Here is a 27522-nt window from a genome sequence, read left to right on the forward strand (position 1 = left end):
TTTGGATCAGAATAACAAATACATTAGTTTTTTCTCGTTTGGTCCTTTAGACCCTGAAGGTCAAGTAGCCACATGGTTTACAAGGGCTTAATTTAGCCAATCACGATCAAGAAATTGTAGATACGGTTCTTAAAAAGTGCTGGTGGCCGCATATTATTGATGTGATGACAGGAGCCTGCAGATTGGTGGAAATCTAAATGCGGGCCCACGAGCCGGACTTTGGACATGCCTGAGTTACAGTCTGTTATTTAGGTGTCTCTGGTGACGCCTCCGGTGTTAAAGGGTCAACAGTGTGTGAGGGAATTCATTTTTTCTTCAAGGATAATGTAAACATTTATCATAAAAAAAGAAATTTTTATTTACAAACTTATTTCCATTAGCCTTTTTTATTTCTGTGTATTAATAAAATGTTTGAGGGTTTAATTCATTTTAAAGTCAAAAATGAAAAACAATAAAAGTAATAAGCAGGAGATGATTTTTCATCTTGTTCTGGATATTTATGTTCCACCTAAATCTAAGATTTAATCAACTGTTTGTCATGAAAGGAAAAAAAAAATCAAGAAATGTTTTTTTTTTCCAGACTGTTTTCCAGAACAGCAACATCTGGTTCCTCACTTTATTAAAATGATTTGTCACGGAAGCTGCTAACCTTAGCTTAAACAGTCTAAAACGTCACTTTGATTGACAGGCCTTCCGATGGCGAAAGAAGAACAGAGCGAAGCCTCAAAGCATCTCAAAGTCTTGGCAGCCAATGTGAGACGACATATTTCTAAAGGAGAGAGATGTGCAGGAAACACAAAATGTTTGCTCCTGTCAAACAGATGTGAAGGCGGTCTGGGTGAATCACTGAACAGACATCAATGAGAGGTTTCAATCTAAACTCTGTTAAGTCTAACAGGTAAACTGAGGTTTTCTCAAACTTTTTTTTCCAATTTAGAACCACGGCGCCTAAAACTGCACCTTCAGAAATAATTACAGTTTAATTCTGAGAAATGATCCTTTTCCACTTATGTGATGTAAAACCACATCTTTCCCAGCAAGAGAAAAAGTAGGAAAACATTTGCGCTGAAGGATGAGTCGCGGTGAACGGCGCTGTGGCCGTGACAGCGGCCTTGACGCCCGCAGGTCTAAATCTGATCCAAGGTTTCCCTGTCAGCATCGACGTAAGTTTACTTCACATTAGCTGAAGCAGGAGGCAGTGATGACCTTTACAGTTTACAAATGCTTTTGTTACGTTTTTTAAACCATAAGATTTTTCACATTTTCTTGAAATAGAAAATGTCATTTTTGTGTACAAGGGTTTAATACATTTTGATTAAAACAGATAGACAGAGGCCACACCCACAGGTTCTGTTGATCCGCCTCTTTGGTTCAGATTGAATGCATCTTTTTGTTTGGTTTTTGTCGTTGACTGTATAAAATAATTGGGCTGAGAGACCGACCTTTCTCTCTGGTGTTCCAAACAGGAAGTACCTGCTGGCTCCAAGAAGCCAAAATCTCATAGACTTCTATAGAGAAATAAACATCTGTCCCTTACTCACTCATTCTATTCCATTTGTCAGAATAACCATTCTTGCTCTGATGGCCCTGCCGGTCCCCCATATCCATCATTTTTAACTCAACTATATCAGGTTCAGGGCGTACTACAAATAAAATTAAAGAACCCAATGACCACCCAATGTTGCAAGTTATTGTAAAAAGCCATTAAGAAAAAAAAGACTGCCTTTCTGTTGGTTTTATTTCCATAGCAACCATTTTTTGCTTTGGTTGCCTGGATATAATGAACAGATCGACGTAGGTTTCAGAAGACTTGGCCAAAGTACTTTTGGATGGAAGGTTATTTGCTGACCACGCCCACATTCCTTTTATATTCATTTCCTACATTGATTTAGTTTGTTCAGCTCTAGCCAGCGATCCATGCATTACATTCTCACAGTATTACGTTTAAAAATATGCCAGTGACGGGAAAACGACACTTCTGCGAGATCGCTACGCGCACGGCGTTCTAAATGCAACTTTTTTTTCACATTAGCTTCCCTATGATGCCCAAGAATTTAGGAAGTGATCAATGAAAATTCCTAGGACGAGTTTTAATTTGTAGACGCTACTAAAGGTGTTTGTTTTTTTCCAAATTCAAGATGGAGGCCTCTTCCCAACATCAAAGGTCAACAAAACTCCAAGGGTGATTGCAGACTCATGCTGGAGCGCCATGTGTGTGAAATTTCAGGAAAATTGCTAAAGTTAAAGTTTCCTTTTCCCATATTGTGGACAAAAGTGAAAATCGCCAAATCTCAGATTTTGTCATAAAATAGCCATCGGTCGAATGGCCATCCCATAATAATTTCAAAACCTTCTTTGGATACCCTGACACGTGTGTTTTAATTTCGTTAGTCAAAACTTCTTTTGACTAAACGAACATTGAACTCTGAATGGCAGCAGATGAAACAGACGCTGAGGTCAATGTTTAAAATCTGTAGAGAACAAAGTCTTTTAGACAAAATAATTAGTTATGATGAGTTGTTTTTTTTTGTCAAAAGTTTTCCATGACTGAAGTCTGAAGGAGCCCAGAAAAATAAATTCTTTGTGCACAAAGTTAATCTGAAGGAGGGGGTGTTCCATTCTGCTTTTGCCCCATCACAGACCAGAACAATCTTTGATCCAAAGACAGTATATTTCCCAGTATCAACGAAATTCTTCTTCCTAACAAAAATACCAAAAACTTCATGAATAATTCTTCAGGTTTTGTGCTTTTCAGGGAAAATTTTGATTCCTTGAAATATATTTTCAGTGAACGGGTTTCCCGTCACCCTGCACCAGAATCCTCGTGTCTGCATCTTGACATCATGCCGCAGCGGGCCTCTCCCAGCAACAGATAAGACAGCATCATCTTGGCCAACAGTCATAAAGCTGAGCCGCGCTGTCGGTGCGGCGGTGCCTGTGTGTCGCCATGGAGGCAGTAAAGCCGCAGCCCTCTTGCTGACGGATCTAAATTGTCATCGACTGTGCGGCCAATTCGGACCCAGCAGCCATAAAGAGGAGTTGAAACGCAACCTTTGGTCGACACTGCTAGCTTGAGCAACCGGCAACAGGACACGCCCCGCTCGCACACACAGACACACGTGAACGCACACACATATGTGTGCGAGAGTGAGCCGCGGAGCTTTAACCCAAATGGTTGAGTTTGTCCTCACTGAGCTAGAGGACAAAACTCAGAGGAACCCCAAAGATGTAAGAGAAGAATCACACAGAAAGCTTCAGCCAGGATTCAAACCAGGAACCTTCTCAGCATGAGGCAAGAACGCAAACATTAACGTCCGCGTAGAATTCGTTAAGGAGCTTTCCTCCATTCAGGTAACATCCGAAGAATTTATTGTTAATCAAATCATTGTTTTCAAAAAGTCCTGGTGAAGGCCTAATGGATGAACCTTACCAACCAACCAACCAACCAACCAACCAACCAACCAACCAACCAACCAACCAACCAACCAACAGCAAAAGCCTTCAGACCCCATAGAGAAGTTGAATCAATGACCCAGCCTCAAACTCAGTGTGACTTTTGGACACATTTTTGAAAAATTATGATAATTTCCCCCCAAAATAAAACCACTAAAACCATCCTTTAGAAATGACCTTTGACCCTCAGGAGAGGTTACCATGAAGATTTTTTCAGGAAGCTCAGTCAGACGTGGGCTGTTGATGTTTATTAAAAAACAGTTGGTCCAGTTGGGTCTCACTCAAAACCTGTTCTGATCTTTGGTCAGCTAGAGACGCGTTTGCTCTTTGTTCGATCCACACCAAAGGTTGTTCCACAGAATTTGGCAGCTGTAACAGCTCACCTGAACGCCGGTACAAACCAAAACTCAGCTCACATGAAATAAACTTGGATGCAGCTCAGATCAGTTAGAAAATAGTAATGTGAATTTAAAAGAAGGTTGGAAAATGTCCATCCATCCATCTTCAGAAGACCGCTTTCAGGTGTCACAGGGTTGCTGGAGCCTATCCCAGTTACTGTTGGGCAGAGGTGAGTTAAACCTTGAACAGGTGGCCGGTCTGTTGTAAGGCCACCCACCCACAAGAATCATCAATTGATCTATGAAGCATGTTTCTGACAGTTGGAGGAAGCCAGAGTTCCTGGAGAAAACCCACGTGTGCACGGGAGAACATGCAAACTCCACACAGAAAAGTCCCAGCAGGCATTTGAATCAGGGCCTTCTTGCTGTGAGCCGAGAAGGCATTGTGGAAAATGTCCTGGTTGTTAATATTTTGTAGTAAGACGGAGTGTTTGGTTTTACACCTCAAAGTTTTAGCTCTTGAATGTGCAAGATCTTTTCCAGGAGGTTCTCTTGGAAAACTTCAAATGACTGTGAGGTGAGTTTGGAGGAGTTTCTTAGTGTGAAAGCAGACAGGAAGCAGCCTTTCATTTGAATTTTGACCGTTTCTCCTATGTCTTTTGGGCAAAAGTCGATCACTTTCTCTGCACCACTGTGACAAAGCAACATGCAGTTCCTGTCCCAACCTTATAAATATTTGTTTAGCACAAAAACATTGGTTGCTGGGCAACCCCTGAAATTAGTTTACAGGTTAAAAAAGTTTCATGTAACCTGTTAAAGCACTACAATGATCAAGTCTAAATGCTTGTTAGAAACATGTGATTTGGATCGAGTTGAAAGAAAAATCCTGTGGAAGTTTTTTGGAATATTCAGTAAAATGTCATTTTTTTTTATTTAAACAGAAAACGTTCAGGTTAAAGCAAAACCCTTTATGTGTCATTTTTATTATTAATGAACACTTCTACAGTGGCCCTGAAGTGCAAATATTAATGATCAAAATTAAAAAAGGAAAAACATCACATTTTCAAAGTCATACCAAAATTCTAGAAACCAAAACGTAAAAACAAAAATTATTTTGGAAAAATAGAAGTAATCTCCAAAAATCAAAGCGAAATTTATAAAGATTGAAACAAAATAAGGAACTGGTAAAGATAGGTATTATGGGATGTCACTGATTGGATGATGGCGTTAATTGTTTTGAAGAGGAGGGAAAACAGAAGAATGAACTGATAAAGCAACCACTGAACTTTTGTAACGGCTGATGTTGTCAAAAGCTTAAAGAAATATCTTCTGTCTGAAGATAGGGGGACAAATGTCCTCATCCAATCAGTGACATCCCATATTATTTACCTTTACTTGTTTCTTATTTTGTTTTCATTTTGATTTCTGCAAATTAATTTTGTTTTTCCAAATGTTTACCTTTTTATTTTTTTAAGCTTAGATATTGTGGAGTCTCGTTCTGGTTTCTAGAATTTTGTTTTCATTTCTAGAATGCAGTGATGATTTATTTTCTGATTATTTGTTTTTCTTTTTTAATTGTAATCTTTTAAATGTTTTTGCGGGGCCACCGTACATTTCTGCTTCACACACTCATGGGTTGCATCAGATTTTGTTCGATTAGTGCGCTCGAGCTCATATCATTCACCTTTTGACAGATGTTGGTTATGAACATTCAGTTAACAGCAGAGCGATTTATAAAATGATTCAACCTGAACAGATTCCAAACGGGCATCAAAAATAAAACAGGAGCTGAAAAAGTCTTAAGAAATTTATAGCAATAAAATTCCCTTACAAAACTGCGGATAAGATTATTCTAAGATAAGATTTACAATAATTTCACGCCTCCTTCATTTCTCCATAAGTTCAGTCATTGCACTTTAATGTCAAACGTGAGCGCGGTCGTCTTCCGGTATGTGGAATCCAAGCCACTGGTCCTGATTTCAGGGCGACTTTTTACAAGACGCAGTTTATGTGTGCGGTCTCGTAAAAATAAATGTAATCTAAGCTCCGTGTCTTCGGCGTACACAAAGCAACAGCCCTTCAGTGAGGGGAGCAGGGGTTTATAACAGGCTGCTTTTAGTGTCAACAATGACTTTTAACTGTCCTTATCTCAACATAAATAATGTGCCAATAAAAGTTAATCATCTACATGTCGGTAATGAGACGAGTTCAACAGCCATAAAAAGGGATTTTTTGATGATTTTTTAAAGTCTTTTTCTTTGCAACGATGATGTCTTGGGGAAATTGTTCGTGAAACTCCGTCGAAAGCAGTGAGGGTGAAATCCAGCAGCCGAAAACCTTTATGAGCTATTAAAGCTGGTTACTGTACCCTTATCTCTTTACATTCCACCCCACGGTCCTAATGTTTCTCCAAAACGCACACGCCTTCAGGCAGTAGGTAGTTGTGATTTTGAGGAAACGTGGCTTTTTAATTGGACAACGGCCATCGGTTTGAAACGCTTCGTGTGTGTTTGTGTTCTTCCCTGTGAGCAGCACCCACTGAAAAGAAACACACAAGTCCTCAAATCCTGTCGCCATTTTTCCCGCTTTAAATGCTGATCCAACTGGGTTCTTCCATGAGTCACAGACGAAGCCCGGTTAAGTCCAAACGGCAGTCCTGCTTATGCCTGAGACAGAGCGCACCAGGAGTTATGTGGAGCCATGGAGGTGGGGGTAAAGGGGTAATCCTCGTATTTAATGTCCACGTGTCCGGGTTCTGAGCTGTCCAACTGGGAGGCCGTCTGCAGAGAAGAAGACGTGAGATCTTTGTGAATGTGTTCTTCTTTGTGAACGGCTAAAGCTTGAGGTTCTGAGACCAGCTTCACCCAAACTGATTTTTACAGCAATTAAATCATTGACATTATTGAACAAATGCAAAAAGATGGATAGCCCTTAACACGGCAAAAAACAAATTTTAAAAAAGTAAAAAGACCCTTGTTTCAAGAGAAATTGTCTTATTTTCTATCTTGCAAGAAAATGATCTCATCAAAAATGGCTAGGATTTCATTATTAAAACAGGAATTCTTGACACTAACATTTTTATTTGCTTGTTTAAAGAAAATGTGACGTTGGGCTAAGAATTTTTGACTTATGTCCAACGGGCCTGTTTTTACAGTGTATAAAGAGATGTTAATGTTTCTGTTTTATAAAAAAAGTTCAAAACTTCCTGACAGTTTATGAATCAAGTGTTTACTGGTCTTAGTCCCACTTTTAGCAGAAGTATTGACACTGAAACACATTTCAAGATATTCCAGCATGAATGACTCTTTAAGCCTTCGTCACATGCACCTGTAGGGGGCGTTGACCTGAAGGGGTGTTGCAGATTTTTGGGTTATCCGGGCCCGTAGTATAGGGTAGTATAGAGGAGCTGCTGCATCTTAAGAGGAGCACAGGTGTGTCTCGTAGTTCCTTTGAGCCTCATAAGGCCACCTCAATGGACGTCATTGTTGTGCGTGTGGTAAAAGTATCGTGAAGTATTCGTAGAGCTAGTGTTAGTTCAACAGACGTATTATGTACGGTGTCCTTATGTCCCATCCCAGTTGTAACGTGTACCTACTGGTCCCTTGCTGACCCCAAATGCTTTACGCATGGGGTGTGAACGGATGTCCACACAAACAGTGCTATGGTTGTCTAATTTCTTCAGTTCTAACAGTTTAACAAGTCTTTGCGCAGTCTGGAGGCTTTGGGAGGCTCTAAAAAATAAAAATCCGTACGACTTGCTTTCTTCTCATACTTCTTAACTTACCCTTCGGTGTTGTACACTACCACCTGTCTGCTCTACAGGTTCATGGAGCGGTCTAGAATCTTGATATTTTGTGTGGACCACCTGCTCCGAACAGGTTTGCTCATTTTATGTCTGTCAACCCACATCCACCTTTAAGGGTGGTTATGACGAAGGCTTTAGGGTCATAAACATGAATTAAATCCAAACGTTGACAAGAAACTTCCAGAGCCTTCATCTTTATCCATTGTTCTGCTCTAGAACCAAAATGCTCCTCAGTCAAAGCTTGGGAACTGATGCAGGAAGCTCTCTGGGATTTTCTGGCAAACAAATGGATTCAATCTCGGGTGGTCCACATTCTAAAGCTGCAAAGCCGCCCAAACCATCACATTTCCACCACCGTGTTTGACTGTTATCCTTCTAATAAAAGTTTCTCCTTTGTGTTGTGAGTCCAAAAAACTTTTGTCCAAAAGGTTTTGGAGACAATCCAGATGTTTTTGTCTTTGAGTTTTTGTTGCTCTTTCTTCTTCCATCCATGTTTGTCCTAAAGTCTCTTTCTGACCATTGGATCATGAACTCTGACCCGGGCTGAGTCAAGTGAGGCCTGCTCTTCTCTCCAGGTCCTTGTGCGTCATTTGATGACCTCCTGGCTGAGTCCTCATGTTCGTGAGCTCACTTTGATCCTGGGATGGTATTCCACTTTTTCCTGTTTTCTCCCCATGTGGATGATGGATCTAAATTGTGGTTCCCTGGAGTCCTAAAGCTGCAGATGATTCATCAGGTCTGAGAGGGATCAGCTAGAGAAACTGACCTTTGGATTTCTTCTAATTCCAGCTTAGTCATGATTTGAATCATTAAACGAAGAAACAATCTGCTTGGATGACATCAACTGTTTGATATAGATCAGAACTTCCTCACAGAAGCTTAAATGAAGGACTCGTGTAGTGATTCTCTACATCTAAAATTTCAGCTGCTCTGCTGCCTTGTTGTCATGGTGATGTTTCATGAGGAGGGAAGTTCTCCTCTTCTCTGGTGTCCCATAGACAGATTACCTGAGTCCCCGATGTGACAGTCTGTCCTGCGTAGGGCGATGGCGCCAGGGTGGGTTCACTCTTGACGGTGGAGGCGTGTTCTGAAACTGAGAGGGAGGATGGGGAGCCGGTGTCAGAGATGAGGGACCCTAAAATATTAATATAAACTCTGTAAATGTTCTGACGAACATACGAGACGAGCGGATTTCTTGGAAACTTTTCACCTACCTGCAGATGTTCTGTTTTTGGGGAGTTTGGGTTTACGCTTCCTGGTCTGAATGCTCTCCTTCTTCATGGCCAGAGGTCTGGGCACCTGGTGGGAGTGGAGCAACACAGATTAGCTGAGCCGACCTCCCAATCCCACAACAGGAGCCTCGGTGTTCCGACAACCCGCACGAGCTCTCCGCCTACACTGATAAGGCTGTCCTTGAAGAGGTTCTGCACAACACCAACAATGACCCGCTATCAGAGAAGGACGTACCCCGTGTAGTTTCATGTAGAGGCCGCAGGCGTTGCAGACCGGCTCCCCCTCTGCGTTGCGCCTCCACAGCGTGGTGGTGCTGGTGTGGCAGTTGGTGCAACACAGGCCGGCCCGGCGGGACGTGCTCTGCTGAAGATCAGAGCAGGAGTCTGTCAGCTTTTAACATCTGAACAACGCAGTTCCTTCAGCAGGTTCTGATTGTCCTCCCCACATCATGAAAATAAAGAAGTCCTTCCCTTTGTATTATTTTTTGTCTCTTCGTTTTCATAAAAAAAAGCAGCATCTGTACATTTTTAGCTTTAAAAGAATCCTAATCTTCGTTCCACACAGCCTTTAGTGGTCCTTAAATCTCTCTGCAATTGACAGTAACTTCAGTGTTTTATTTATTCCTTTGTTTGATAACAGAATAGTTTTCTTCTGAGCTCTGAGGCTTCAAAAAGTTAAATAAAGCTGCAAATAATGCAATATTTAACTAAACGTTTCTGTTTGAAATGTCCGAGTTTTGAAAAAAATCCTGAGGACTTTTGACGCCACCGTGCTCAAGGTTCATGGAGGATTTTGTAACCGCTCAGGTTTTCTGAGAGAGATGCTGTCCGACCATCATTCTTACACCTCCGTGCTTCAAAGTTCCCTTGGATGTGTTTCTGCCAACTTTTTTCTCTTTAATTTTAGCAAAATTTAAAAGAACTTCCGATTAAAAAGTCTCCACTTTGGTGGAAGGATTTGCTCAGATGCAGACAGCAAAAACACAAAATCTCAGTGTTTTTGTCGAGTTTCTAGTTTAAAGATCTTATTAAACCTGAAATGAAACAAAACTTTTATGATGTAACGATTTGCAATGACTTGTTGAGTCATTTATTATCTTATTTTAAGCAAAATCTCTAATAAGAATTTTTTTGCCCTTTACATAATTTTTTTAAGCAGAAGTTTTATTAGTGAATTTTGTTATTTCAGTAAACAGACTTGACTGTTTAAAGAAAACTTGACTTATGACAAACAAAAAATGTATTTTTGAAACAACAGCACAGGAATCTGAACCTTTACAAACATTTACACTTCATTTTTAGGACATTTTTTCTTAAATTGTGTAATTCTTTTTGTACTTAGGAAATAAGGAAAGTTGAACTGTTGTAGCACTTAAAAGATAAAATAATCGTATAAATATATTCTTTTTAATAATCTGAAACTCTTTACGACATATTTCCAATTGTATGAGCAATATACATAAATATGAGCGTTAATGAGCGTTTTTGTGATTATTCTGCCTTTTTTTTTAGTCTAATAAAAAAGAAGAAAATACAATTTTATTTTGAGAAACCTTAACACCGGGACGAATATTCGGCAGGCGTTTTTCGCCACGTTTTTTGTGTTCACACCCAGGCGATTTTCGCTGACGATGAGCCGAGCAAACATGCAATTTCATTCCCTGACATTAGATGGCGCTTAATGTAAACAGAAATACTCCTGTACACAAGGTGGCGCTGCGCAACTTTACGCTTCTTAAAGTCGCTTTTCACTCAGAAGAAGAGAGCAAGTATTTACGCACTTGTCAGAATAATACAAAGAAAACATGAATATTTCAAGCACCAGTAGTTCCAACTGGTACTTGGTTCGGGGATATTTTAGAATGTCCGTCATTATTTCTTCGCGGCAGTGTAGACGCTACTGGACGTCTATCTTCTTCGCTGGTATGTGTGCTCAGCAAGGCAGTTTTGTGTTTGAGCGCCCCTAAGTTGTGTTTTACTGTAACTTCAGAAGCTCCAGACACGTGTGCAAAAGCGCCATTCTCATTGGTCGAATAGATTTCGACGCGACGCGTCAAAAAAAAAAAAAACGAACCCGAGGCGTTTTTTTTTTTGACGTTTTGACGCGTGGCGTTTTTTCGCGTCGGTGTGCACACTCTCATTGGTGCCCTTTGTTTAGTCACGAGGCGTTAATCGTCGGCGAAAATCGCCGGCGAAATTCGCCGGCGAAATTCGTCCCGGTGTGAACGGGCCTTTAAGTTTCTAATCCAAGAAATCTTCTATTTTCCATTGGCAGACTTTTTTTTATCATTATAACAAGTAAAAAAAACCTTCTAATCTCTATCATTTTTAACTTGTTTTGAGGACAATTTTTCCAGTGCAGGTCAGTTAATCTGAGATCCTAAACCAGGAACCCTTTCCCCGTGTCCTCTCTTAACCCTTGTGCTATCCTAGGCACTTTAACATTGGGAGTTGGGTCATCTATACCCACTAGACAGTGCGCTGAACCTTTTTTCTTCAATCATTTGTGATCTTCACTGGTTACATGAAATCTTTCCACCTTTATCCACCTTTGTCATAGTAGGGCGAACACGTCAATGATCATCTTGACCCCATTGGATAGCATGAAGGTTAAATATTTCTAATTGTGAACAACAGCAGCAGCAGCAGAGGGCTGCGTTGGAGTAGAAAGCCTTGTCTATAAACAGCCCATCCCAAGGGCAAGGTCAGTGCAGGACAAATAAAAACTGAAAAAAAAAACCACCGTCACGGTGGATTGTTGGGGGACCTGCAGCTGCTGTAGAAAAGCAAGTTTCTGGGAAGCATGCAGCTGTGAAACCTTCAGTGTGACCATAAACAGGACTCAACAACAAGCTTCACCTTGTTTCATCCTCACCAATTGAATTCTGTCCTGCTTACACTAAAGAAAAATGTTGTCTGCAAAAACATAGTTTTATTCATGATTTTATTACACTTTAGCAATATTTCACTCAAGGCAGGAACATTTCTGGCGTTACTATTAGTTTTTCTTACACCATGTTTTGGAAATGTACTTTTTATGTTCCAGTAGCGTAAAGAAAGAAAGTCTTAAAGACCCACTTCAATAAAATTGGGTTTTTGCCTTTTTTTTTTTTAACAAAGTCTTGTGGCATTTTTCTGATGATGGAGGACATATATAAAGAAATTTGAGCTTCAAATTTAATTCCTGAGTATGTCTTTAGTGAAATCATTGTAAATCTGGAGCAGACAAAAACGTGCTGTTGGAAAAAGCTAGTAGGTATTTTGTTGGAGCTACAACAGCCGACCACAAGCTCCCTGCTCCGCTCCATTCTGATGCACCCACTTGCAGACAGACAGACCCACGTACGTCTTTGTTTTCCTCGTCTTAACTGGAATCTGGCTCAGAACTGTTCAACTGCATTGCTCCAATATTGATCAAGATTCCTGTTGCTCTGGTAATGTTAGCTTGGGGGTGTGAGGGGCTATAAGCTGGCAGTGGAGCATGTAAACAAAGGGATGATGGGAAATTGAGGCAGGCTTACTCTTCCCCAACAGTCCCGCCCACAACTCATGGGTGAATTCTGATTAACTCCTGCTGCTCTGCAGAAACTATGTCCTAGATTCCACTAAAATAAATCTTTTAATACTCCTTTTGTGCCGACATTAGTACAAATTCACCTGAAGAGATAAAAAGGTAACAAATTTTGTACTTGGTTAAAGTTGTATTAAAATTTTGAAGTGTTTCTCACACTTTTTCAGCTTTTTATCACTTTTTTCAGCTAAATTGGCATCACCACCATTATTTAAGTTCTCCACATTCTTCACCTCTGCTCCTCTCTGTAACCTCACCGTTCCTCTTGAGTTCCTCTCATTTACACACAGATACTCTGTCTTCATTCCTCTCCTTTGCAGAGCAAACCTTCATTCCTCTAGATGTTCCTCCACCTGCTTTTAGTTCTCATTACAGATCACAGTGTCATCTGCAAACACCCTGGTCCACAGAGATTCCTGTCTAACCACAGCAAACTAGCAGGAGCTCAAAGTTGATCCTCTGTCACGCCGACAGAACATCTCAGCGCTGTCCTCCAGCTCTCATCCAAACCACAGCTCCTCTCTCTGCATCCTGTCATAGATTTTCTCTAGATCTGCAAAGATACAAATCCAGTTCTCTCTGACCTTCTCTGTTCTTCTCCAGCACCATCTTCAAAGCAAATAACTGAATCTATGACTCTCTTCCTCAGTGTGAAACCAAACTGTTGTTCACAAAAGTTCACTTCTGATCTCAGCTTCCTCTACTCTTTCCAACGACTTCATTGTGACTCATCAGCTTTATTCCTCTGGAGTTTCTGCACCTCTAAAGCTCTCCTTCCCTTCTTCACACTGTAAACAAACATTATTTTATATTTCTTCATTCGTTATTACTGCTCTTGGAATTCACTCAAATACACATTTTTCAGTTTTCTATTTATTATTCAGAAGTCTTTCTGCGGTAGGTTTAGCGACAGCAGTCTAGGTAAACAGTCAGAAACCTGAGCAGGAAGTTCCCTTTGAAGGTGTGGTGAGGTCTTACCAGTCGCTTCTGTGGTTTGATGAGCGGCCGGTTGATGCCGTTCATCTTGTGGTACAGGCCACAGGCGTTGCACAGGTAGTGCCCGGTGCCGTCCCTGCGCCACAGCGGCGTGGACACGGAGCCACAGTTGACACACTCCCGGCCCTCGGTGGGCATGTCGTCCAAGAGGTCTGAGCAGCAGAACAGAGATAATCCCTCGTGTCATCGCTGTTGCTAGGATGCAAAATCATCTTCCCTGTTTTCTTCCTCTCAACTTCTAAGATAGATTAGGCCATAGATTTTTTTTTTTTTTTTGGGAGGGGGTGATAAATCGTCAGTTGAGGAATGTAACCCTACGCTCCTTCACCTCCTCTCGCTGTGATGAAGTGAGTCAGCGGGAGGCGGAGAGGAGGACCCCCCCACCACCACCACCTAGACCCCCCCCCCCCCCTATCCATCAGGGCTCTGACACCCGACGGACTCCTGGAATCAACGAGTTCAGACAGCTGGTGCCTGAGGACATGACGCCTGTTCTGTTTTGGTTGGAAACTTTTTAAGATCTCGGAAAAAATATCAGCAGAACGGATTTAAATAAAAGATACGAAACAACAAAGAAGCAGAATTTTGTCAACACTTATTTAGAGCAATTAACAGAGGCCAGAAAAAAAAAAACAAATAGGAAAAATGTAAAAATAAATAATAAAAAAAACAGTGGTCAAATTTGACTCCATGGATTCTTCAGGGTTAAAACAAATAAAAGCTTCTTCTCAGTTGAGGAAACTAGAGTTAAAATGATTTTCCTAAAACATAATAGCTTTAAATATTTTTAAACGACATTAATTTTCATGTAAAGACATTTTTGAACAAAACAATTCTTTTCATTGGCGTGCTGGGTTCATATGTTCATGTTATTCTCTGTTTTTATAATCCACAGGGCTTTCCAGAATGTGGTTAAACTCCAGTTCAAGAGAATGAATGACTGTGTTTTATAACACAAACTTTCCTGAAAGCATAACAGCATTAAGCTAAAAACAGAACTGTAGTACAAATAAAACTGTCTAAAAAAAATTCTTTGATTTAAAGAATGTTTCGACTTTGTTGGATCATATAATATTTTGCTTTTGCTATTTCTTTTTTATATTAATTTTGTTTACATGTTTTATTTTCTAAATAAAAAGGCTTTATATTTTAGGAAACCTATTTTTAAAAACAATTTTGATTATGATTATTCGGTTAAGATTTTTGTCTCACTTTACTTTGATTATTATTATTTTTGATAGTTTTAGGCTTTAATTTCGTTTAACAATTAAAAAAATGTACGTTTTTTAATCCATTTGTATCTGTATCTTTACTCGGTTAATACATTTCTCCAAAATGTTTACCTGTTTTTTGTGTTTAATTCATTTTTTTCTTCACAAATGGTCCTTATTGTTATTTTTAAATTAATTTTAAAATGTCTAAAAACTAATACAATCAATATTCTTTGAGTCTCATTTGCCTCAGAAAAGAAAGGATTATTGATTCTCATGAATTTAGCTGTAAAGGTGAAAACGGGTCAGACGGTCATGACGCCTCTCCCACGCGCGTGCGCTGTAATGTGATGTTGATCCAGGTGAGAACTGCTGTGATCTTTGTTTGTGGATTGAGGCGCCAGATTAATGCGGGATTAAATTAACACATCACCAGATTGTTCTGTGGAGAATGTGGATTGTTCAAATGCAATCTGGCCTCCTTGGGGGGGGGGGGGGGGGGGGGCACGTGACCCGCGCAGGCCTATAAGTCAAGTCTCTTAAATTGTTGGTTTATTGTTTTTCTGTTCAGAATTAAATGTAAAAAAACGAAATACAACATGTAAAACCTAGACATTACAATACAGTGTAAAAACATCAAAAGACAAGGCCTTATTTTTTTTTGTTTTGTTTTTTTGTAATTTTCGTTTTTTTAAGGTTATGGGTCTACAAGTTTCACTTAAACAGACTTGAGAATAATTTTATTTCTAGATCAAAACTGGGGGGGTTTTCGTCATATTTTCGTCCACTTTGACGCGCGTTTTCCAGCGGACTTACCCAGACTGGATCTTCTCCCAGACAGACCCCCCTGTCGGCCCTGCAGGCTGATCACCCCGCTCTCGAAAGGCCCCGGCGTCCACGAGGACGTGGCGATGTCCGGACTCATGTAGGCGGCGTACGGGTTGGAGTACGAGCCCCCGACGGAGCGCACCAGCGCGCCCCCGTACTGTTCTGTGCGCGCTCCGCTCCCGAGGACCAGCGGGCTCTGGTACGCGGCATCACGGCCGCCGCCGGTGCCGCCCGGCGGGCTGTGCGTGTAGGAGAATCCGTGCGCGGGGTGGGGGCTGCCGGGCGTAAAGGAGGAGCCGTTTGCCGCGTTCTGGGCCCAGCTGGGGTGCCCGCCGAGGCTGTGACTCTGATGCGGGGAGTCACAGGTCTGCAGGTAGGGCAGGGTGGACAGCATTCCCGGAACTCTGTTGGTAGGCACGTAGACCGGAGAGCTGGCCGGGGGGTGCATGTAATTCCCGGCGTCATAAGCGGACGGGGTCAAACTCTGGTACATGTTGCTCCAAAACTCCTGAACTTTTTCTCCTTAGACGTTCCTGCACATAAACACAGAACATATTCACATCCCTGAAACGGAACAAATTCACTGATCTCTGTCATCAACATGCTTATCAGCACATGCACGAACACACGCACACACACAAAGGACACGCGCGTCCTCATATTCAGCCAGAACAAGAACGGAAACAGAAGCGCGCAGATAAAAAGCTTCATCAAGAATCTATCAGCAGATATTTGAATGGAATCACCTCGATAAACGCGCAGGAAGGACGCGGCTCTTTCCCCCAGCGGCTTTCCGCGGCTTTATCTTCTCCAGATAAGGACGCGCGCCTGATAAAGTAGTGCGCTCCGCGGAGCCGGAGCGCATCAGAGCTCCGCGTAAAACGATGGAAGCTGGATGGAGAGTGGCACACTTATTCCAGTTTTTTTCCCGATGGACGGATGTGGGGAAGGGGCGCGCGGACTGTCCCGGGCCGCAGCGTTCCTCTGCCTCCGGTTTGATGTGAAGATGGTTTGGAGTCGCTGATAACCGCTAATATGACTCTGCTCTCCGTTCCAGCCGAAACTTGTACGGAGGGAAACACGTGACGCAGGGGATCAGAGGTAGATCCAGGTGGGAGGGCGGTGGAGGAGGACTTACCTCCCTCACCCTGCAACAGGAGCTGAGAGGAGGAGGAGGAGAGGGCCCCCACAAAAGCGCGTTAGTTTCAACTATCGCATTTAATAAAACGGGTTAGATTCAAGCAAAAGCTATAAATTCAACTTTGACTACAAGTTTTGTTTTGTGTCTTGTACTGAAATTGAGACCAGAACCAATTGAAGTTGCCGGATTCGTCACATTGACGGAAAGTGAAAGCAGTTTTACGAGGAGCTTTATGTTCTCTTTAAGGTCGCGCGCGCCGATAACGGAGACGAGGAGCTGCGCAAAACGGCAGCAGAGGCGCAGAAGCGGCGCAAACGGCCGCAGCAGCAGAGGCGCAGCGTCTGGACTGCAGGAAAACAACAGAAAATCTCTTTTCATGCCGCAAAAACGACTTCTTGTTTTTAACATTAATGGCTTTTCACATTCAGCAGAAACGTATTTAAAATGTTATTTCCGTTTATTTTTTTGACACGCAGTTGATAGTTTTTTTGTTAATAAAAAAAAAGACTTTATTTGCTATTTTAAACAGTTTATTTTGTTGCTTTACTAATTTTTAAACTTTTTTTAGCAAATAGACCAATTATTTTTATTAATAAAAAACCTAATATAGATTAACTTTTAAAAATTATCATTATATTTAACGAACCTAAATTGACATTGTGTTTTGTACGCATCACAACGAAATTCTCTATTAATGATTAATCACTCTAATGTTGTTTTCTCATATTTTGTTCAATCCTTTTTTTTAAATGGGTCTGATATTTGTAAGATTTTCTTTGTAATATCGTCTACAATTAATGCTTGAAATAAACCAATAAATCAAATCAAATCATTATAAAAACAAAAATAATGAACAAAGAGTCTGAAATAAAAACGAAAATGGGCTTTAACGAACCAGAACAAAAAACATTATAATGACATATAATAGGGTTTTTGTGCATGTAAAAGTAGGTATTTTCCATGTTTTTCTGATTTCATGTTTTGTGCTAAAAGCTGCTTCTGCACGCTTTTCCACAGGCTTCCTGCAAAGCAAACGAAATCAAATTATACTAAAAAGAGCCATAAAAGTCAAATTGTTTTATATTAGATGAAGATCTTAATCTCAAAGGATAAAGCGAGAGTTTTCTGCAGAAAAGTCTCCTGCCTTAATCTCTCAGGTAGGCAAAGCGGCCGAACGGCCTCCTCTGTGAATCCAAGAATCCTCATTAAATACAGTTAAAAAATGTTTTAAATACCTACAGTCATTATAATGTATTTTCAATAACCTTATTATTATTTTTTATTTTATTTTATTTTATTACTATAGCAATAATATTTTATATTATTACTATTATAATTATTGTTGTTGTTATGACAAGATATGAATTTGTTGTCTTTTTTTACCCTCATATATAGACTAAATCTCTTTTTCTCATCTTATTCTAAATTTTCATCAGATAGAAATCATTCACTTTTATTTATAATTTTTAACATAAACAGCTTTTTCTGTGGATGATTTTTTACTTGTGCAATTTGAAATAAATATAAATGAAACAGTACGGAACTGATGTGAAGTTCTGTGTGAAAGCAGACAAAGACAGGAAACTGAAATGATGACAAACGCAAAAACCTTTATTGTTCCCATGCACAGACCTTTGAGGAAGCAGATATTTTGATTTGAAATCTAAATTTGTCTTTCTGATTTTGTTAAATGTTTGGTGAGATATTAAATTAAGAGATAATGAAATCCCTAAACTCAAAATGTTTTCCACAAATAAATTGTTTACAATCCAAAACCCAAACTGTCTCATCAGCCCCCTCTTGTGGTCAGAATGTCAGAAGATCCAGAAGTTCTTTTTTGTTTCTTTTTACAAAATTTCAATGAAAAGAAAAAACATATTTATAATGTATTGTTCATGGCACAAATTCATAATCAATTTAGTTGAAGGTAGTTGGATGCATTGAAACTTCAAATTAGTTAAAGGTTTTTATAAATTATGAAAACTGCAATGAAAGAAAATGTAGATGACTTCACGAATACTTGCAATATTTGCAAATATTTTGCATAATCTGTTTTCATTTTATGAATTTCAGTCTTTTTTAAGTTCAAAACTATGGAGTCCTATACTGTTCATAATTAAATAAATAAATATTTAATTAAATAAATAAATATGGCCTCATGCAAATACACAATAAACCAATAAATCTCTCATAAATACATAAAAAGATCATGAAATTGTGAAAAACCTGCACACTGATTTTATATAAGCCATTATATTATTCAATATATTTCATTTTGCTTTAAAAACCTGTTCATTATTTTTAAACAGCATTTTAAAATATTCATTTTTAATTATGTTGAATATTATCATAATTCTGTCTTTTTTCAGAAGCTTGTATTTCAAAATCAATATTTTCCAAAGTATCTTTGTTTTTATTTCATGTTGCTGTTTTTCACAATGGCGTATTTATTTCATGAAGAGCTTTTTCAGGAGAATGAGTCTATCTGTCAATCAGTGAAAGTGGGCGGGATCTAAACGCTCATTGGCTCATCCATGGAAATCGACTCTTATTCCTCGATACCCGCTCAGCGGTGTGCCAGTCAGAGAGATGACATGTTTTAGTGATATCTGCACGGCTTTGACATTAGATAGCAAATAGAGACAATCTGCCTGCTCCAGAAGATGCAAACATGGACGACTCTGTTTTTGTAGTTTGAAGGTTTGTGTGGACCAAACCACATAGGAGCTCCGGTCGTCCACGTCTATAAGTCCCCCGTTGAAACACTCCTCATACTTACGCCATTCACTCAGAGCTCACATCGTGCCTTATGTCGGCTGGCAGGAGGTGAGCTGGCGGACCGACAGAGTCAGACCAGGCAGCTGTGGAAAGCGAAACAAGCCTGCTCGGGCCTCCTGAACCTTATATTTTTCTATTCAATGAGACAATAATTATAATCAGGTCCTCTGATTTTATTTTTCCCTCCCGGGAAAATGTTGAACCTTTCCTGCGATGACGTTTCTGACCGTGGTCGGAAAACGCAGCGGAGATCCGGGATTGATTGAGCAATTCTGCAGCCAGGGCTTACTCCAAGAATCAGGCTCTGTACTTTGGAGGAAACCTTTTTTTATTATTACTTTTCCGGGGGACAGGGCAACAGACCCTTAACTTGCGCTCACACACACTCACTCTCGCGCTGCCTGGGCGCTCGGATTTACACGTAATTTAAGACGTAGTTTGAGTGACTGCAGGAGCTGAAGCAGAGACTCTCTCTGGGATGATCTCATGAACTCTAGCATGGAAACATTGTTATCATGTGAAACTATTCAAAATAAATAAACCTGATCTTTTAACACTCCATGTACATTGTGCATCCATGCATTTTTACTGAGATAAGCACAGGCAACCGCTCCATGTGTCTATAAGGCTAAAAACATTAGCTGGTAGTCCATCCCACATGTGGCATGTTGCGTTCATGGAACTCCAGTTCATAGAAGTTTTGTGGAACTCCAACAACCACCCAGCCTAACTTAGGCCACTACTAGATGTTCATGAGAAGATGAAAATTGCCGAGGTCATTTCTTGGGGGCATGCTTCTAAGGTGCCCTGTTATGGTGGGCTTCATCGAACTATCAGCCTCATTCGTAAGAGGTTTTACTGGCCCTCTCGATGAGTACATCGCGGCTTGTACCACCTGCGCCCGCTCTAAGTCTTTGGACTCTGCTCCAGCTGGACTACTCCAACCACTACCCAATCCTAGCCGCCCCTGGTCTCACCCCGCAGTTGATTTCGTCACTGGTCTGCCACCCTCTCATAGTAACACTGTCATTTTCATCGTTATTGAGGGTTTTTCCAAGATGGCTCATTTTATTCCCCTTCCTCCGCTACGCCACTGAAACCGCTAACACCCTGGTCAACTTTGTGTTCCATCACCGTGGCATCCCGTCAGATATTGTGTCTGACCGGCGACCCCAATTTGTCTCGCAAGTCTGGAAGGCCTTTTGCTCCGCCCTCGGAGCATCGGTCAGTCTCACGTCTGGCTATAATCCTCTGTCTAACGGCCAATCAGGAGCTGGAGGCGGCCCTCCGTTGTCTGGTGGCACAAAATCACAAGGACTCGTCCCAGTATCTGGTTCGGATTGAGTACGCTCACAACGCTCATCCTTCCTCCGCTACTGGGGTGTCTCCGTTCGAGGCTGCCCTCGGGTACCCACCACCTCTGTTTCCGTCTCAGGAATTCGATTTGGCGGTGCGGTCGGTCCAACAACACCTCCAGCGTTGCCAACGCGTCTGGCGCCAGACCAAGGCTGCTCTCCTCCGCACCAAGGAGAGCAACTGCCGCATCGCCAATCGACGCAGGGTGGTGGGACCCACTTACCAGCCTGGACAGAGGGTCTGGCTCTCGGCACGTAACATCCCACTCCAAGACACCTCCCAGAAACTGGCTCCACGGTACATTGGACCCAACGAGATTGACAGGATCATCAATCCTTCCTTCCCGGCAGCTCTAAAGGTACACCCTTCATTCCATATCTCACAAATAAAACCTGTTATGGACAGTCCTCTGTGCCCGCCATCCGCTTCCCCTCCATCCGCCCGTGTCATCGACGGCGCCCCCTTCACGGTTAGCCGGGTATTGGATGTCTGACGCCGTGGCCGTGGGTTCAAGTTCCAGGTCGACTGGGAGGGGTCCAGTATGAGGAAGCGGGAGATCCAGGACCGCTCCTCAGGACCGGAACCCTCCCTGATCGAAGACTTTTACCCGGCCCACCCGGATCGGCGTCCTGGACCGCCCGGAGGCGGTCGTTGAGGGGGGGGGGTACTGTCATGGTGCCTCTGTCAGCTTTCCTCCCCCTTGCCTCTCTGCTTGGATCCCGATGCATCCCAGCTGTGTCCACTTACCTCATCACCGACCAGACCTTAAGGAGATCCAGAACCAGCATTCATCACCAGTTCGTTGCCCCAGATGGTGCATAACCTGGTCTCTCGTCTAGTTTTGCCATAGTGTTCATGTTCACGTCTAAATTTTGTATTGCCTCGCCTGCAGGACATTCTGACCACGAGTGGACACCCGAGTCACCGGATTACCTGAGTCACAGAACCTCTCGGAACACCAAGAGCCTCCAGCCTCGCCTCGAGCCAACAACAACCTCCAGCCACGCCACGAGTCAACTCCGACCACCAGCCTCGCTTCAAGCCATAACTACCTCAAGCTCCTTCATCTGCTTCACTTCAGTCTCCAGCCACGTAAAGATCTGAAGTCATCCTGAAATATTAAAATCCTTTAGTTACCATTCAACTCACCTGTGTTTGCCTTCCGGGTTCCAGCGTCTGGATCTGTCTTGCCTAGCTTCCCATGACAATTATCGTGTCACATGTTCCAACTAAAACCAGAAGTTTTGCTCTTTAAAGTCCACTTTATGATTTTAATGTTTAAACTGAAAAAGGAAAAAATATTGACTTATGCATAAAATGTCAGGGAAATTCTATTTGCTCAGTATAACAGAGACACTTATTTGATCTTTAGATCCTGGATTATTTCAAGATGAGAGTAAAGACGAGCAAAGCTGCAGACCTCAACCTGAATTTATCGTTTTTTGCAGTCGTTGTTTTTAACACATCTAAGTTCAGGCATGAAAAAGGAAGTAAAGTTAACAGCTCTGATGAATACTGAGTGAATGAAAAATTTCCCCTTTATCCAACTAAATTAGGTACTCAATTATTTATTTACTTTATTCATAAGCTTTTTCATTTGTCATTGCATTTTCTTCATTTTTACTTCTTATTTTGAAGTAAATTTATCTTTAAACAAAACACATATTGGACAGAATTCTAGTTTTTATTCAAAAATAGAACGTAGTCAGGGTAATGAAATAACAACAACAAACAAAAAAACAAACAAATAAATAAATAAACAAAAGGAGTGACTGGGCTTCCTGTGGAAGTTAACAAAAACAGCCACAGTTTTTGCTCAGGCACAATTGTACATAATTACAAAAAGCTTTATAGTTTAATACGCTGTAACCCTTGTGCCATCCTAGGCACTTTACCATTGGGAGTTGGGTCATCTAGACCCCACTAGACAGTGCTCTGAACGTTTTTTCTTCAATTATTTGTGAACTTCACTGGTGTCCATGGATTACATGAAATCTTTCCACCTTTATCCACCTGGTAGGGAGAACACATCAATGTAAGGGTGGGGTCATCTAAGATAGCACAAGGGTTAAAGACCCACTCCAATGTTTGTGGTTTTTTAACACGGTCTTGTGGCATTTTTCAAAAGATGGACATATCTAAAAAAAAAGGAAGATCAAAACTGCATGTCTGAACATTTATTTATTCAAATTGTTGTGAATCAGGATCAGATGAATAAATGCCGTTCGAAAAAAAATCATATTTGTGACGTAGAAAATCTGCCTTGCTCCATTCTGATGGATTCACTTGCAGACAAAGAGATCCATGTACATCTTTGTTTTACTCGACTGAGCTGGAATCTGTAAGTTAGAATGAGTTAGTTAGTAGGAGAGCACCTAAATAGAGTGCTCAGTTATTGGTAATGGGAAGGGGGGCTGGGTTGCTCTGCATCAATCATACCGCTCACAATTCAGAGGTGAATTCCTGATAAACTACTGCCGCTCTGGAGAAACTATGTTCTCGAAAATGAGAGTTATAAGAAATCTGGGCTAAAATGCCATCATCATTCAGTAATTACAGGCCACTGGGAACCCTTTGAAAATACATCAAAAGATCAGAGTGGGACTTTAAGCATTTGTCTAATTCTAGTAGTTACATTACAAAAAATATCAAAATAGTTTCTGCAACTTTTGAATTTACGAAACAAAGAACATTTTTTTTTTGATCTGCGACAGTTTTACAGTTGTTGTAATTTTCTCTCCACATAATCCCAGTCATTTCCCAGATTATCCTTTGTTTTGCATATGTTCCTCCAACCATAACCTCTGCGTGCACCAACGCCGTCTCACCAGCACCCCACCCCCCCTCCTCTGGTTTACACGCAGCATTTCTCTGCTCCCAGTTCCAGATAGTGGCCTTATAAATTAAGTGAGTGTTGAGTGGCCGCTCTCACCCCGTCGCTTTGTGGTGATGTCAGTAAGGCTAAAATTGCATGAATTTGTCTCATATCTGCAGTTTCTGTTGTTTTTCCTCACCTCCATATTCATCCGGCAGCAGGGAGGGGGGTTGGAAATGCCTCCTGGCTTTGATCATCGCCTGACATGATGCCACTGTCCTTTATGGCCACATTCTTCCAGACCGCAGAGGAATTCCAGCCTCCGTCTTACTTTCCATACACCAGATAAGTGAGGAATTCCACACAGGAATTTGTTGACTCTGCAGAGCAAAGCTGCAGCTTTTTAGAGCATTCTCTTCAGTTCTTGTCAGCCGTGCAAATTGATGCTCATAAAATCTTCATCCATCACTCAAAAAAAGCCTTTATCAAACGTAATGTTGTGGCCACGGCGATGAGGCGGAGCGCTCAGGCAGGAAGTTGATATGTCTTTATTTCCTTGTAATGCAGCTGTAATGACATGAAATAACATTCTTGACAAGGTGATGCTGACTTGAAGAACTAATGTTCATAACATTTTTACATGCTTTTACTTTGAAATGCACTACATCTGTTAATTTGTTTTAAAGACCCACTCTGATGAAAATTGTGTTTTTGGTGTTTTTTTAACATCTTTTTGTGGCATTTTTCTGATGACAAAGGACATGTATAAATAAAAATTAAGCTCAAAAATGGATTTCTGAGTTTTTCTTTGTTCAAATCGTTGTAAATCAGGAGTAAAAATTTGACATAGAAAACATGCTGGCGGGCAACAATCTCCCTGCTCCGCTCCATTCTGATGCATCCACTTGTAGACAAAAAGACAAATGTATGTCTTTGTCTGAGCTGGAATCTGGCTAAACTGTATGGCTGGAATGCTCCAATATTACTCACCATTTTTGTTGCACTGCTGATGTTAGCTTGTGGTTATTAGGGGCTGTAAGCTAGCGGGAGAGAGTGTCAACAGATTGCTTAGCTATGGGTGATGGGAAGTGGGGGCAGAGTTGCTACATGCCAACAGAGAACAGAGAACTCTCAGCAGTGGGAAGGAGAAGAGGAGGTGGGGTTGCTCTACGCCAACGGTCCTGCCCACAACTCAGAGACAAATTTCTAAAGAACTCCTGCCGCTCTGCAGAAACTATGTCCTCGAAAACAACACAGGCTTTTGAATTTTGGCTAAAAACAGCATCATCATAATTAAAGACTACTGGGAACGCGTTGAAAATCCCAAATTCTTCAACCAGGGAACACTGGATTATAAGGTACACCATCAATGATTGGTCTATTTACCAACTTATGTTGTATGTAAGACACACCGAACTACAAGGATGAGACAAAAGACTTTGAGATAAGTTAATCAGTCGGTCAGTCTAGAACTTGTTAGCCACATTGGCGTACCGACAAAACCTGTAACTCCAAACTTTGTTTGCAACCGACGTAAAAAACTTTCAAAGCTGATTCGCTGTGGGGACCCCTGACAGGATGTGCCAAAAGGTGAACAAACGTTGCTTTAAATACACTAACTACCAACCTGGTTGGTAACATGTAAAAGAAACACAGTCCAACACCAATATACATTAGCCATGTTAGCATATTTACAATAACACCCGACCAAATCTTTGACAGAGCGCCGTGTACCTCTGAAAAATCGCTTCAACATCAGTGAGTACGACCAGAATCAATCCATATATAAGGCATCCCGGGTCACAAGGCGCACTGCCGTGTGGCGGCTAAATGTGCCTATTCAAAAGATGGTTGGAGTGGGTCTTTAAGTTAGAGGCTCTGATGGACATTAAAGCTACAATCTGGAACAGAACAAATCTTCACTTAGAATTAAAGCTGTTACACACGATCTCCGTTCACTTAACATTATTGTTGTTATTTCTGTAATTTTGACTTTAAAGAAATGAAAAAAAAATTGCAAATCTACCTCTGGATATCAAAGAATGTGGGTTTGTCTGGTTCTATGAGTCCACCCATGTGAGTCCAGACCTCCACAGTCAGGTTCCTGTCAACCCTATCACGCTCTGTCTCTATTATGGCTCCTTCAGGAGTTGCAGTTGTGTCATAAATCTCAGCGATCCTCCATAATGGAGCCATATATTTTTGTTGGTCTCTCTGACTCCATCTTTCTGCTCTCAGGCTGATCATTCCGGTATCGTGAACTTTCTCCTTTAGCGGACGAACCTCAGACCGCAACCAGAAACATCTTAGAGAGCAGTTGGAGGGGGAAGAGAGGATTTAGAGGGCTGAAGTGTAGGAGCCTGATGTTCTGCTCGTCGCTGGGGAATGTGGAGTAGGAGTCAGCCTAATCTCCATAAGAGACTGGCTCCTGTCTGCCACGTTCATATCTGAGTGCTTCATTTTAGCCTGTCAGCTTCTATCAGGCTGTCCTGAACTCAGCAGCAGACACAGTTCACGCTCACGTTTACAAATTTGACATCAGAAAGAAGGGTCAAATAATTTCTTTTTAAAAAGCACAACAGATATTATATTTACTATGGCAGCTTCATATCAGCCCTTAACTCATCCTGGAACTCAAACATAGCAATGCTGAGTAGACACTATGTCTCATTAATCTGTGTTTCTGGCTTCCCAGAGTGTTTCCATGAGCAGCAAAGATGTCTACAGCCTCTCCTTAAAGCAAAAACTGCAATCATTGATGTGTGAAGTAAAGGCCATTTTTTAGGTTGACCAAATATATCGGTAGAGTATATTTGTATCTGAAATGCTGTTTTTCAAATTCACAGAGCCCATCTGATGAAATGGTATAAAAAATAAATGCATTTTAGCAATAGAATACAGGCAAAGGTACATGTGATCTATTTACCCAGCTGTCCAGGGATGGGATTAACATCATGATTGGCATTTCGTTCCGCATACTTCTTGGTTCTGTGTACTTTTTGGTATTTCAAGTTTCCTTTAAATGACAGAAACAATGCTATAGTTACATCTCAGAAAACTCCTTAAAACTCAAACTGACTTTATCCTTACTAACATTTTATAATAATTTTTGTAATTTTATTACAAAAGATAGATGTTTGAATTATTCACAAAACTAAGAGCAATACACTATCCTGCCTTCTTTGCTCTGGAAGAGGCTCTTTAGAACATGTCCTTAGCAGCTGACCTAGGGCTCTGACTGATGGTCGCTATCGCTGGCGCCACGACCAGGTGCTTAAAGCACTTGCTAAGATTTTAGCTTCAGCCGTTAAAACCAGAAAAGATCATCGTGCTCCAAAGAAGGCCGTCCCCTTCATCAAAGCTGGAGAGAAACCTCAGGCGCGGCCACAATTAACAACAGGCCTCCTCCACAAAGCCTCGGACTGGCAGTTGCAGGTCAACCTAGGAAAATAGCTAAGGTTCCCTCAGCACATCGTAAGTACAAACCTCCACCCAGAAATGATGGTAATCTCTGAGGTTTCAAAACATCTGATCATGCTGGAACTTACGGTGCCTGAGAAGCGCATATGGAGGAAGCAAATGAGAGGAAATGCGCTAAGTACCAGGAACTGGTTGAGTGGTGCAGGGAGAGAGGCTGGAAAACCTTCTATGAGTCTGTAGAAGTTGGCTGTAGAGGCTATGTGGGACGTTATCTTGGCAAAGTCCTCTGTCGATTAGGCATTACAGAGAAGAGAAGAAGAGGGCCATTCAATCCATGAGCCAAGTCGCAGAGAACGCTACGAGGTGGCTGTGGATTAAGAGGGCTGATCCGTGGACTGCTACTGGGACGCAAGTCGGGGTCTGATCAACTCCGGCTGGGTCGCGTGGGTGAGGGTGTGAGACCCAAAACACCCCATGATCTCAGGATTCATCACTGAAGATGCATCGCAGCGCATCCATGAGATGTTTCATGCATTAATCATGCTTAAAGCCAGAAACAGAAAATTACCAGAAGACTA

General features: G+C 41.4%; 2 protein-coding genes across 5 annotated transcripts; one reads left to right on the forward strand and one right to left on the reverse strand.

Moving 5' to 3' along the window:
* Positions 1 to 4698: 4698 nt before the first annotated feature.
* gata5 (GATA binding protein 5) lies at positions 4699 to 26030 on the reverse strand. Of its 4 annotated transcripts, XM_023956398.1 has the most exons (8): positions 25551 to 26030; positions 23724 to 24091; positions 15423 to 15967; positions 13378 to 13547; positions 9064 to 9192; positions 8811 to 8895; positions 8604 to 8731; positions 4699 to 6571 (listed from the first exon to the last, which is right to left on the reverse strand). In XM_023956398.1, exons 3-8 carry the CDS (start codon positions 15925 to 15927, stop codon positions 6452 to 6454), a joined length of 1137 nt encoding a protein of 378 aa, XP_023812166.1. In that variant the 5' UTR covers positions 15928 to 15967; positions 23724 to 24091; positions 25551 to 26030; the 3' UTR covers positions 4699 to 6451. The 4 variants fall into 4 exon arrangements, with proteins under 4 accessions (XP_023812166.1, XP_023812167.1, XP_023812165.1 ...); XM_023956399.1 differs by lacking the exons at positions 23724 to 24091; positions 25551 to 26030 and adding an exon at positions 16181 to 16480 and having other exon boundaries at positions 9064 to 9189; XM_023956397.1 differs by lacking the exons at positions 23724 to 24091; positions 25551 to 26030 and adding an exon at positions 16181 to 16479.
* Positions 20224 to 21848, forward strand: LOC110015289. The gene is made up of 3 exons (XM_020704336.1): positions 20224 to 20323; positions 20400 to 21523; positions 21602 to 21848. Exons 1-2 carry the CDS (start codon positions 20224 to 20226, stop codon positions 21200 to 21202), a joined length of 903 nt encoding a protein of 300 aa, XP_020559995.1. The 3' UTR covers positions 21203 to 21523; positions 21602 to 21848.
* Positions 26031 to 27522: the final 1492 nt, after the last annotated feature.

This window comes from Oryzias latipes, chromosome 7 (genome assembly GCF_002234675.1).
Source record: "Oryzias latipes chromosome 7, ASM223467v1".
NCBI classification, from domain to species: domain Eukaryota; kingdom Metazoa; phylum Chordata; class Actinopteri; order Beloniformes; family Adrianichthyidae; genus Oryzias; species Oryzias latipes.

What these genes read in the sequence shown, in the direction of transcription:
- LOC110015289 (XM_020704336.1), top strand. Translation starts at nt 20,224, where the DNA reads ATGAGTACATCGCGGCTTGTACCACCTGCGCCCGCTCTAAGTCTTTGG. An exon ending in CCCAATCCTAGCCGCCCCTG is followed by an intron (nt 20,324 to 20,399) that starts GTCTCACCCCGC and finishes ATCGTTATTGAG; the next exon opens with GGTTTTTCCAAGATGGCTCA.
- gata5 (XM_023956398.1), bottom strand. Translation starts at nt 15,927, where the DNA reads ATGTACCAGAGTTTGACCCCGTCCGCTTATGACGCCGGGAATTACATG. An exon ending in TCAAACCACAGAAGCGACTG is followed by an intron (nt 9,193 to 13,377) that starts GTAAGACCTCAC and finishes TCTGATCTTCAG; the next exon opens with CAGAGCACGTCCCGCCGGGC. An exon ending in CAAAAACAGAACATCTGCAG is followed by an intron (nt 8,732 to 8,810) that starts GTAGGTGAAAAG and finishes TTAATATTTTAG; the next exon opens with GGTCCCTCATCTCTGACACC.